The sequence below is a fragment of the Ahaetulla prasina genome, chromosome 4 (assembly GCF_028640845.1).
Source record: "Ahaetulla prasina isolate Xishuangbanna chromosome 4, ASM2864084v1, whole genome shotgun sequence".
Classification (NCBI taxonomy): Eukaryota; Metazoa; Chordata; class Lepidosauria; order Squamata; family Colubridae; genus Ahaetulla; species Ahaetulla prasina.
In genome coordinates, this window is record NC_080542.1 from 60886579 (window position 1) to 60900262 (window position 13684).

The following is a 13684-nucleotide window of genomic DNA, read 5'->3' on the forward strand; positions in this document are numbered from 1 at the left end:
GCTGAAAAGTCAATGGGCACGACCATTGGGCATGACCAGAAGCACTTTATTGTAAGTGTGGCTGGGATTTTTAAGCTCCCTTTTTGAATTTTTCCTTTTTTTAAAAAAAATATCTTCAAAGATTAACTAGCTGGCTGAATGCTAATTTATTTCAACCCCTGCTGGATTCTTTTCTATTTTCTGTTTAGATGTTTTTCTTTGATTTATTTGACTGTTCTTACCAATTTTTGCTCTCTGTATGAAAACACGGCATGTGACTTTCGATTTGTATTTTATTAACTTGCAAAAACTTTTTGGATCAAAATACTCAGAAAATGTATTTTCTGTCTTCTTCACTGCCTCCCTGCTCTCTCCCTGCTTTGAGCAACAATAGATGGTTTACAGTGAGAAGGAGGAGTCTGACACCCAAGGGAGAAAACATTTGGCTAGCAAGATACAATCTTCAGCTGATTTTTTTTTCAAAAAAGCTTGATCAACTTATAAAATCTGTGCAAGACATTTTAAAAAACAAATATTAAACATTTCAAATCTAAAATAATAATTTGTTTTCAAAGCAGCAGATTTGTCAAGAAGAAATATAGACACAGAAATAATACAGATGATTGAGAACGTAGAAAAGCAGTGTGTTTTTCCAAGTTTAATCTGGCCAGGAAGAAATATAGATCAGAAATCATAGAGCCGACTATATACACCTTCCGGGAGCTTAAACACTGTACTTTTATATAATAGCAGAAAATTTCTGGGTGGATGAATAGCAAATGTTTTGGGTTTGTGAGGGGTTTGATGGAGAGTGAGAAATGGACTTCATACATTTAACTGAGGAACAATTTTATCTGTTTTGGGGGTGGTGGTAAGATAGATTGGCTTTGGAAACTTGACTTATTGTATTAAATCAATCAACAACTGATAAGAGATGTTATGAAGAAGCAAACATGTTTGGGTGTCAGGATTTATTAGGGTTAATATTTGGGATGATTGAGGACTGAAACCATGGTAAACTTTTTACAAGTTGATCACAATAAGAGTTTTGGAATTTCAATTTTGGTTTTTTTTTTCTTATTACTACTTACAATTTCTGTTATTCTTAAACTTTTACATAATATACGTATTATTATTGTTTTTGCTGTTAACTATTTTGTTTTTAATATAGTTTATAAATGACAGCTTAACAATTTGTAAGCAGATTTAGTAGTTCTAACAGTTTGAAATTTTTCTGGCCTGTTACACAAGGGGTAGGAAGCCAACATTGCTGTATTATACTAATCAGCATTCCACTAGGGAGAAAGGTAGGTGTATATTTTAGTTTCTTTAAGACCCTTTTTTTTCTGTTAATGTCTTTTTTGTTGTATTTTCTCTATTGTTGTTTTTAGTTTAAATATTTTGGTGTTCTGTATTTTAACCTTTTTTATTTTAATAAATTAAGATTTTGTACAAAAAAAAATCTGATTTTAACTTTGTAATTTCTTAATCACAATTTTCACAGTTTTCAGCAGAGGTAAAAACATGCAGCCAAAAAAGAAAAAAAACCCTCCCAAATGAAATAAATATATCTATTAAGGAAATGACAAGTTCAAAATAGAGTACTCAATTTCTCTTACAGGATCCAAGTCATCTGAGAATTTAACAATCTTTCAAATTTCAAGTGTAAAATCTATGATAAGCCAAACTAATATTATGCATCACTTTACAAAGCTTTGATTTGCAAAGCTGTAGCCATAGGATCTATAGGATTTCTAGGAAATTTTATTTTACATATTTGTATCCTGCCTTTATAATTTTTAGAAATAACTCAAGACAGAGAGCATATCGAACTTTGAATACTTAAAAGGACTAAAAAATCATTTATTGTCTTTTGCAATTATTGTTTAATTTCAAATACCCACAGGTTAGCATGTATTGATTTTTAAAGTAATTTTTAAATAGAAATGTTTCTCAAGATGAACACAGTTTATGTTTTTAAGAATTAAAACTTTTTTAAATAGTAATTGTTCTAGCAACACTTCAAAAACTGCACAATTTTGAACTATTTTTTCTGAATATATCATTAAAAAATCTACACTTTTTTCTGCGCATCTTCTTCTCCTAACCCAGCTCCCTCACAATGGTTTGATTCTGTGAATGTTGTAGGATTCTAGTAGCAAGGCTTTCTTTTCCTTCATAAAGGAAAAAGACATTAACAACAACAACAAAAAAGATGCTTACAGATTTCTTAATTCGCACAGCAAAATTGCACCAATATTTGGTAAGGTTATTAACAGCAGGCAGCAGGCCACTTGTAACCACTAGATTCATCAATATTGGATCCAAAAGATTTTTAAAAATCTCTCAATCTGTAAAGATTTTCTTGGGGAAAAAATTCCTTCACATACACAGCATCTACTAGAAATTTTGATTGAAATCACTCTCATAGGAGGAGCCCAGGAAACAATTTGTATTTTACTTCAGTTCTTTTCATTTTAAAAAGACCCTCCCCCACAAAAAGAAATTTATCTGTGTTTTCTGTGCTAGTCAACTGGAATCTTGCCATCATAAATCAAAGCAAGCAGCCTCTGCTTATATCTAAATTAAAGTTTTGTTTTCCCTCTCCCCCCCGCCCCCCGAAAAATATAAGCCTCAATCTAAATCCCTTTGTCAGTGCTTGTCCTTTTTTTTCATTAAAATTTAAATAATCAAGCTCCTTCAAATGAAATGAAGTATGGATTTTGAAGGAATGATATAATACGTATCACATCACCTAGGTACACTTTTATGCCTAGGGATATTGATTGTTTCTCAGCTTGCAAAATTTTTCAGAACTAATAACAAAAATTCATTCTTTCTATGGCTCCATCATATTTGAAGTTTTATTTAATTACATTTTTTAAATCCCACTCTTATTATTTTTATAGATAACACAAAATGATGAACGTCCTCCTCTTATTTCCCTACAACAACACTATATAGGTCAGTTCAGCTCAGAAAAATGACAGGCTAAAAGTCACCTACCGTATATACTCGAATATAAGCCGATCCGAGTATAAGTCGAGGTCCCCAATTTTACCCCAAAAACTGGGGTAAACTGGGGACTCGAGTATAAGCCGAGGGTGGGAAATGAGGCACCTACCGGTTGAAACCCTCCTCCCTCAGCTGAGAAGGCTGGTGGCTCCCGCCCGCCTCTCACTGCACCGCAGGGCTTCCGTCCGGTAAAATGTGAAAAAGAAAAAAACTCGAGTATAAGCCGTATATACTCGAGTATAAGCGAGGGCTTTAAAAAAAAAAAACTCGAGTATAAGCCGTATATACTCGAGTATAAGCCGAGGGGCTTTAAAAAAAAAAAAAAACTCGAGTATAAGCCGTATAGACCCGAGTATAAGCCGAGGGGACGTTTTTCAGCACAAAAAACGTGCTGAAAAACTCGGCTTATACTCGAGTATATACGGTAATTGGTTTTCATACCTGAGGTGGAACTAGAACTGCCTCCTGATTTCTAGCCTGGTGCTTTTAACCACTAGACCAAACTAGCGCTCATTGAAGCAAAATATATTGCATTGTCCCACCTCAATGCTGACTAACCACAGTAGTACTTCCTGATCACATTCCAAGCATTACTTGCAGAAAGTAAGTAATGCTTGGAAAGTTAAAAAAAAATGTTTTATAGGATTAAATTTATTTCAGTTATTTCTTAATATATACTCATAATCCTAGGGAACAGTTTGGCCATTTCTTAAATTTTAGGGATCTTACTGCTAATTTTAGGTTTTATTGTACAAATAAGACAGATACTTCACATCTAATTATATATCAACCTAAGTTCTTTCTTTACTCTAATTCTTCTTACATATCCTAAGAAACTCCTCCATTCCTGGTAAGCACAACTAGAGATGATGGAGCCAGTTTAACAGAAAATCCACTTTACACTATATAGTATAGAGCAGTGATGGTGAACCTTTTAGGCACAGAGTGCCCAAACCAGAAGGTGTGTGCTAATGTGTGTGCATGCGTGCACCAAAATGCAGGTAACCTGACGATTAGCAGGCCGGTGCGCATGCATGCCTGGGAAACCCGACGACTAGCTGGCTGGAGTGCATGTGCACATCAGAAACCTGATGGCCAGCTGGCTGAGCTGGGGTGATGGCGTATTTAGATTTTAGATTTAGATTTTATTAGATTTTTATACCGCCCTTCTCCCGAAGGACTCAGGGCGGTTCACAGCCAGAATAAAACAATAAAATGTGCACAATAAAACAATAATTAAAAAACTTATTAAATATAAGGCCAAAATTAAAATCTATATTAAAACCATAAAAACCCCATAAAATTTACATCCAAATATTAAAAACTACTAAAAATTTCTATGCCAGTCCTGCGCGAATAAATAGGTATGTCTTCAACTCGTGGCAGAAGGTCCGAAGGTCAGGCAATTGACGGAGTCCTGGGGGAAGTTCATTCCAGAGAGTGGGAGCCCCCACAGAGAAGGCCCTTCTCTGGAGTTTGCTCTTATTTTCATATACTAGTGCCTTATACTGTCAGTGTTGATCAGTTGCTTCACAAGTGTTTTGATTGGTGCCAGGTTTCTACAGCCTTAAGCAGAGAAGGGCTATTCTTGCACACTTCCCTCAAATTTTCTTTAAAATACAGAGTTTCCCAGCATTCCTTTAGGAGCCTCTAATATGCAAACTGTGGTTACTCATCCTAAAATGAATCCTTTTTACCTGGAGCTTCAAAATTTGCTGTTTGCTTGGAAGATGTACAGCTAAAAGTCTGTCTACATTTAGTGTACATCTGACTTTGGGGACATTTCTTCATAACCAAACAAAAGTGTATTTTCTATTCAGTTCACACTCCTTGCTCGCTGGATCTGGATGTCACAAAGCAAAGCCCACATTTTCTAATTAACCCCCATGCCCCATTTTGACTGGCAGAGTGCTGCAGGAGGCTGAGTGCTGTCACGCCCCTTGGCCATGAACACCCAGTCAGTCACTGGGGCAGAGAACCGGTTGTTAAATTATTTGGATCCCACCATTGGTGATGCTGTTTATCCTTCAATTTTAAAGCTTACCAAGAAGGAAATAATATAAACTAATCTGAAGAATCTGAGCATGTGCAATTAAAATAAAATTAAAAACTAACAGTAAAGAAACACTTTGGCTCTTTATTAGTTATGATAACCATCATCCCAAGTGAACAATCCAAGAGAACCAGTGTGCCTACCGTCCCTGTCCTAATGTTCCGTTTAATTTTATTCATTTTATGTATTCAATTCATGCTTATACTTATATATATATATTAATTAATATGTATTCAACAAAATAAAATAAATAAATAAATCCCCATTTATTCTCTCAAATGTCCTTCATTTTCTCATGTATTCTACAGACAGTATTTCTCCCACACACCAAATTAAATCTCGTCTCTCAAACGCAAAGACAATGAGATATTATCTTCAACTTCTGCCCCAGTGACTTTATTAAGTAGTGGAAAAGAAGCTGTGAAGAGTAATTGAAATAATTGAGAGAGTAAGTAATTGAAAATAATGATAATATTGGACTTTTTTAAACAACATATATATATTTCTTTATTCAAGATGGTAATTCTAAATTAAAAATCTGCTGCTGCTGCACTTTTAAATTCTTACTAATACCAAATAATTAGTATTGCAGAAGGCTTTCTACAGCTGAACAGAAATGACAGATGGCATGCAATATCATTTTTTAAAAAAATAAATGCCTCATGTGCTAAGGTTCATCTACTGATTAGATGTATTAAACAATTGTCACATCTATTAGGCAGTTTGAGTTCTCCTACAACTCAAAAATCTCAAAATACTCAAAGTTAACATGGTAAAGTGTTTCAGTTACACAAATTATGAGCTTTCTAGATAATTATTGAAATTTTTCTTTTTGTTAATTTGGGGTGTTTTTTTTACATTCTTAATGAAAATCTGGGCTAAACTGACAAATTATAATATATATTACCTCCTCCTTGGTGTACGAGTCCAATTTAGAGAATCCTGAGTAAATGGCTGTCCAACCTCCACTTGAACATATCCAGTGAAATGGAGCTCACCATATCCCTCAGTAACTGGTTCCATTGTCAAATTGATCTCAACTGGAATCTGCCTTCCTGTAACTTGACCACTGTTCTCTGTCCTGTACTTTGGGAAAACAGAGAACAGGTTATGGCCATTTTTTGTACTCTCCAACTACTTTAAATGCTTTCATACCCACTAACTTTGTCATCTTTCTCAAGAGAAACAAACAGCCAGTTTCATCCATCTCTCTTTCTAGGATCTAGCTTAGTCCTCAGAATGAAGATCAACATTTTTTTAGATTTTTATCCTACTTAACTCAAGGCAGAAAACACACCACTATTTCTTCCTCCTCCTATTTTCCCCAGAACAATAACCCTGTGAGGTGACTTGGCCCACAGTCACCCAACTGATTTCGAACGTGGGATAACAACTTAGCCACTACACTAAACTGGCTTTATTATTTTTTTTAATATACTTGCTTATATTCCATATATTGAAGCCACAATAAAAGACTATGAATTTTGAGTTAAACTATTCACTGAAAAACTAAAGAGCATCAACAGATTCTAATAGCATTACTCTTTTTTACTTCTGCAATATCACAAGGTTTTGCTTTATTTTTTTAAACTCCCAACAATGTTCAGTTTTAAAACTTTCTAGTCAAGTTTGCCATGATCCTACTGAACACATTCTTCTCACTTTCCGCGAAGGGCAATTTATATTATGCCTGTAATTTCTAAATTAGATAATGCAGTCTATAATTCACAAAAATGGAAAATGGATGTAAGGAGGATCTCATTACTTCCTTAATACTGCCCATATCAGAAAACTCACACATTTCTTGTTTGCACCTTTGATATTTCATCAGAAAAAATGTTTGGTTATATTGATGAATCTAATCTTCACAATAAATGTATCAGCTGGTTCTTTAGCAATAAGTAATCCTGACCTCTTTTAAGGTGAAATACATTGCCGAGGAAAACAGGTTTAAGGTGGTGGATCAATCTAAGTATCAATTGCCAAGCTAGATACACATTTCACAGAAAATAGACTCAATAAAACCAATATATTTTGACAACCATTCTACCCAAGATTAGCTCAAGATCACCCAACTAATAATCTTCCATTAAGGATTTGTAGACAAATTATGATAAATTCCTTTTCTCATTCACTACTATTTCCAAGAATTGTTCAATATAAATACTACTTTTTGGGGATCATCTTTCAAGTTTTTCTTGTCTTTCTTTCTCAGGATTCCTTGGAACTGCTACTCCCTCCCAAAAGACTATAGCTTTTCTCCCATAATACGATTGACACCATCCCTTTGCATAGACATCGGCTTGCATTCTATTTCCCTATCATGCAAACATAATTTTCCCCATTCCTCTTCCCTCTAGACCGTAATAGCAAACCTATGGCACGCAGAGCCCTCTCTGCTGGCACGCACGCCATCACTCCAGGTCAGATCTCCGTGGCATTTCTTTCGTGAGCTTCTGTTTCCCAGCAAATGATGAAACAGAAGCTCACAAAAGAAAAAGATCTTACCTCTTTCTGCGCTGCCGGTGTTAGGATGCCACGCCTCCCACCGGCCAGCTGGTCTCCGGGTCTCTGCTGCGCATGCGCGCATGTCCATGCATGTGCACCTGTGCACGTCCATGCAGGTGCACATGTCCCGCACACACACACCTTTCAGTTTGGGCATCTGCATACGCATTTTGGGCACTCGTGTCTAAAAGGTTCGCTATCACTGCTCTAGACTATTCCAGAATCTCTCTCCTGCATTCCCTATAGTGTTTTATGCAATCCATCTTTTACATGTCTTCCATTCCTTGGTTCCATTTCTAAGTCTCGTGCTTCCATAATTGCTCCTTTGCTCAGCAGTTTCCCTCCTTGCTGCAATCTACCTAAGACTGATCACCCCATTACTGTTCTTGATTAAAAATTAGGGTTACTGCACAGTATCGTTTTAATCTTAGATGCATGCCCTTTAAGCAATCTATATACAATGCAATTCTCTACAAATAAATTTTCCAGTACTAAATAATGTAATTACCTAAGAACACAGTTTGACTGAAAATATGTTTCCGATTGAGCCTCAAATGGAAATCAGTCAGTAGGCCTGCAAGTATAAATTACATTTTTTTTTAGAATAATTAAAATACTGTCTCTCTAGAAAGTTTTATCAGGTACAAATGCTGAGTTTGATTATATTTCCCATATTCTTATTATTTATTTTATTTTATTTTATTTTATTAGATTTTTATACCGCCCTTCTCCCGAAGGACTCAGGGCGGTGTACAGCCAAATAATAAAAAAACCCACAATATACACATTAAAACAAAACTTAAAACCAAGCATTAAATGGTCAAAATTTAAAACAATTTAAAACCCCAAGATACATAAAAACGCCAATTAAAATTTAATAAAACTTTTAAGCCAGTCCCGCTTGAATAAATAAATGCGTTTTCAGCTCACGGCGAAAGGTCCGAAGATCAGGCAATTGGCGTAAACCAGGGGGAAGTTCGTTCCAGAGAGTAGGAGCTCCAACAGAGAAGGCCCTACCCCTGGGGGCCGCCAGCTGACATTGTTTGGCGGACGGCACCCTGAGAAGACCCTCTCTGTGTGAGTGTATGGTTGGTGGGAGGCATAAGGTAACAGCAGGCGGTTCCGTAAGTACCCGGGCCCTAAGCCATGGAGCGCTTTAAAGGTGGTAACCAAAATCTTAAAGCGCCCCCGAAAGACCACAGGAAGCCAGTGCAGACTGCGCAGGATTGGTGTTACATGGGAGCAATGGGTGGCTCCCACTATTACCCGCGCAGCTGCATTCTGAACTAGCTGAAGCCTCCGGGTGCACTTCAAGGGCAGCCCCATGTAGAGAGCATTGCAATAATCCAAACGAGAAGTGACAAGAGCGTGAGTGACCGTGCATAAGGCATCCCGGTCAAGGAAGGGACGCAACTGGCGGACCAAGCGTACTTGGTGAAAGGCCCTCCTGGAGACGGCCGCCAAATGATCATCAAACAACAGCCGCCCATCCAGGAGGACACCCAAGTTGCGCACCCTTTCCATTGGGGCCAATAACTCACCCCCAACAGTCAGCTGCGGTTGCAGCTGACTGTACCGGGGTGCCGGCATCCACAGCCACTCCGTCTTGGAGGGATTGAGCTTGAGTCTGTTTCTCCCCATCCAGACCCGTACGGCTTCCAAACACCGGGACAGCACTTCGACAGCTTCGTTGGGGTGACCCGGGGTGGAGAAGTACAGCTGCGTGTCATGAGCGTGCAGATGGTAACTCACCCCGAAGCCACTGATGACCTCACCCAGCGGCTTCATATAGATGTTAAACAGGAGAGGCGAGAGAATCGAACCCTGAGGCACCCCACAAGTAAGGCACCTTGCGGTCGATCTCTGCCCCCCTGTCAACACCATCTGTGACCGGTCAGAGAGATAGGAGGAGAACCATCGATAAGAGTGCCTCCCACTCCCAAACCCTCCAACCGGTGCAGCAAGATACCATGGTCGATGGTATCAAAAGCCGCTGAGAGGTCTAATAGGACCAGGGCAGAGGAACAACCCCTATCCCTGGCCCTCCAGAGGTCATCCACCAACGCGACCAAAGCTGTCTCCGTACTATGACCGGGCTGGAAGCTGGACTGGAACGGGTCTAGATAGAACGGGTCTAGATTTTCTCAGTTTAATGTTATTAATGTATTTTACTACAAGCCCTATAATAAGTATGATACAGATTATAAAAGTCTGCCACCCATTTATGAAGAAAATGATAAAATAAATCAATATAATGTGTTACCTAAATAAATTTTTTCCACAACTCTTATTTGTGGAAAATAGTTATGGAATATTGTAAAATTTCTAGTATAAGTCAAAATATTCTCCTCCAGACCAATATGTTTTAATACTTTTAAAACATATTCTGGTAACAAAAGGCACTGATATTACTATAAATGACATATCTAGAATTATGCGATTTCAGAAGTTGGTAGTGTATAAAATCAAGTAATTGAAACTGATCACAGCCTTCCTTGTTAAATATATCATTTCAATTAACATTGTAGGTTGTTTTTGTAGTACTTAAAGTGCAAAAAGAGAAGGATGTGATAATAACCTCATAACTTAGAATACACAAGCCAACAGGAAGAATTGATCAACAATGAATGAATAGCCTCTAATTCATCACAATCAGTGTTGCCTTACCATGAATTCTTCCAGTGTCTGGTAGATTTTCCCACGGAAATCACAATAATTTTTACGTTCTTTGCACTGTGGACAGCATTGAGTAGTGTCAACATGAATACAACGAGGATGGAGTCTAGGACATTCTGGCTGAATGCACAGTGGGCCTTCTTCAGTACAAAGACAAGGGCATGCAGAGGGTCCTGGAGTAAACTTCTCCCCAATTGCATAAACAAAGCCACTCTCATCCACACAGCCTTTTCCACGGTAATCTGGATAAACATATTCCTCTGGCGATTCAGATGTGGTACCAGCAATAATATCTAAGACGGAGAAATCTTCAGCAGCAGGAAGTTCCTCTTCAATATCTTTGATCTGGTTATGAGCTTCAAGGTTCCCAAACTTATTATTACTTGTTGCCTGAATACTCAAAACCTGTTTTTGCTTTGTCCAAGATTCTTTATTAGAGTAATTTCTGTTCCCTTTGTTTTTCCAGTCCCTGGTGCCTTCTTCTCTTCCATTCATAGTCATTTCATTCATTTTTCCTGGTCCATGATTCTGTCTTTCCTGGACTGATGATTGATATATTTTTTCCTCACTTGTTTTTATCTCCTGCTTGTCTTGAGCCTTGGATAGCTTTTGCAATGGTGTAGTAGAATTACACAGAGTAACCATCAGGCAGCATGTCACAAGAAGGAAACTAGAAAGAGCCCCAATTGCCATTGCAGTATTACTGGGCATCATCTAAGGCATCTCAGATGGACAAAACATATTTCATTCAAAGCAAAGGATGTCGGCCAGTCAATACACAGTCCCTGGGAAGAGATGAGTTAGGATACTTCAAATAATTCTGCATTTTTACATAGAAAGCAGTATATATAGTTTTTATCCAGTATGTGTAAAATGAAAAGCAGGCCAAGAAAAACACTGGGTCTTAGAGATTTAGTTTCAAATTATAGCCTAACTATGGACATGTTGGCCATTCCTGAATAGACTGATGCTTTTCAACTTGTTTCCCACATCAGAGAGGAGAATAAGGATCTATATAATTTAAACAGCTAAATAACTTTTTAAAATAAAGCAAGGTGAGAAATTTGCTCTCCTAGTAATTATATATTGATGAGGAAGAAAAATCAATGTAATGCTTAGATGTCAATACAAAAAAATTAAAAGTACATAAACTGAGGGAAGAAGTTGAGAAGAGGAAGGGATACAATTGCTTCATAATAGTAGTAAATTCTAAATAAGATAATGAATTTGCCTTTAAAATATTGGTTTGTGTGTGTGTGTGTGTGTGTGTGTGTGTGTGTGTCTGTGTGTGTGTCTGTGTTTAAGAGAGAGAGAGAGAGAGAGAGAGAGAGAAGTAATCATTTGCTTTTCTGCAAATTGTATATAAACCAAAAGAAATAAGATTATCCAGAACATAGAAGAATTTAGAACATGCACTATAAATTCATCAATATTTTACATTTCTGCTTGCGCATTGATTTTTGTAAACGCCAAAATATAGATATGAAATGTTGTATCTCGCTCTCCCCTTCTCTCTCTCCCTCTCCCTCCCCCCTCTTGTTATGCAAGTCAATGAGCAAAATAAATATTTGATTTTATATGTATTTCACCCCACTATTCCTTAGTTCATAAAACATGAAGTCTTTTTCTTGTAATAACCAATTATCTCAATGGATGCTTAAAAAAATTATATACTCAAAAATAATCATCTGAATCATTTTTTCTACACTATATTGCTGATATGCTATATAGATTCTCAGTGGACATCTAAGTTAATAAAGATTTTTTAATCCATAAAACTTCTTTTAGTACAGAAAAATCCTATTGTCTAACATTCAAAAAAAGGAAGCAAACCTTATTAACATATAAAAAGATGCTGAAAAAAGGCAAGGAATCATTTTAAATGATCATAGTAAATAAAAATCTTATCTTCAATTTCTAGATTTCAGCGTTATGTAGTATCATGTACTCAGAAATTAATCCTGTTGCTCCATAAGTTTATACCCAAGCAACTGCATGCAGAAACAAAACCTTAAAAGACAAGAATGTTTACTGCAATGTGAAAACAGTTCCCTATCCTAATGAAGGAAGTTCCAAAGAGTCTTTCTTTTCAACAAGTCTTTCAAACTGAGGTACTCAATTTTTCAAAAGTAAGAGTGAGTTGAGGAGAGTTATCCTAGGGAAATTAGAGGAACATTCATGGATTTGACTTCCCAGAATATGTTATTCACCCTAAATTTTACACCTAAACACTGCAATAATCAATCAGATTTGTTAGGATCATGAAATATTGCAACAATATATATATTGTAGTGTGTACACACACACACACACGAGCGCACAAGATCATATAAGGCAACCACTTTGCTGCAATTATTTATTTATTTAACGCATGGAATATCATACATGGCCTAGCAAAATATATTAATATTTCACTTAGATCAATAAAACACTGTGTGTGTGTGTGTGTGTGTGTGTGTGTGTGTGTGTGTGTGTGTGTGTTAAAAAGACCTATGTTCTAATACCAATGTCTAGTCCATTTGCTGAAGTTAAATTTGGATTCTGCAAGTGTCTGAGGAAATGAGATGTGTTTCTCAAAAGCTTATAGCTTGTAGTAAAATGCTTTATTCTGGAGAGGCTCTACCAGACTCCTCCTGATTTTTATCTGAGAATTAGGTACTGAATGTTGAATTTCATTATGATAGAAACAGGGCAGAAAATGTAGCAAATAATATAAATCAAATGCTCATATGTCTTACTCTCTGTGAAGATTCCCCCCTCCATTTTGTATTCATCTTCATTATAAAGCACAATCGACATGGCATTTTAATTTTTTTTTTTTTTTTAAAAAGAATAATACTCATTTCAAGGAAGCCTGGGGGTGAGTGAACAGACAGAGCCAAGGATAGGATGGAAAACAATATATATCAGTGCAGTTACACGGTTTGTAGTTTAACAAATAAAGGAAACACACGTCTATGATAGCCTTGCAGCAATAAGCTCGTTCTTGGGTTAAGCTTAGTGCTTTGCCTCCATCTCTGGACACATACAGTACACATACACTGCAACTTTCCCGTCCCTTTCCCCGTCCCCAGTGCAAAAGTTCCCGCTACTACCGGCGCCCCAAAGGACCGGAAGAGCTCTTCCTCTCTTTACCTTCCACTGCATAGCCTTTACTAGGCAGATCCTTTCCTTCCCCGCGTTCCAGACCAGTCAGCCGGTTGCCCGGGAAAGCAAGCAACTCGTCTTTTGTCTCCCATCCTCCGTCCGGAAAAGAGAAGACCCGACCGGCGACTAGGGCCGCCACTCCCGCCCGCTGCCCACTTCTCGTCGTCTAAGAAGCGAAGCCTCAACCTCAGTCACCCGAGCGCAAAGACGGGCTCCTCCCTGACGTTTTCACATTGCGATTTCCTCGCAGCCACGCTTGCCACCTCCTTCCTCGATCCGCATAAAAAGGGTAGCCTGAAGCGCGCT

The 13684-nt window shown here is 37.4% G+C and overlaps 1 protein-coding gene across 1 annotated transcript in view; it reads right to left on the reverse strand.

The window, feature by feature from the left end:
- Nucleotides 1-10942, reverse strand: part of VWC2 (von Willebrand factor C domain containing 2) — a 42658-nt gene extending 31716 nt beyond the window's left edge. The window contains exon 1 of the mRNA XM_058183377.1: nt 10223-10942. Coding sequence (XP_058039360.1) covers nt 10223-10942 — 720 coding nt within the window. The remainder of the gene's footprint in view (nt 1-10222) is intronic.
- Between the last annotated feature and the right edge of the window lie 2742 nt (nt 10943-13684).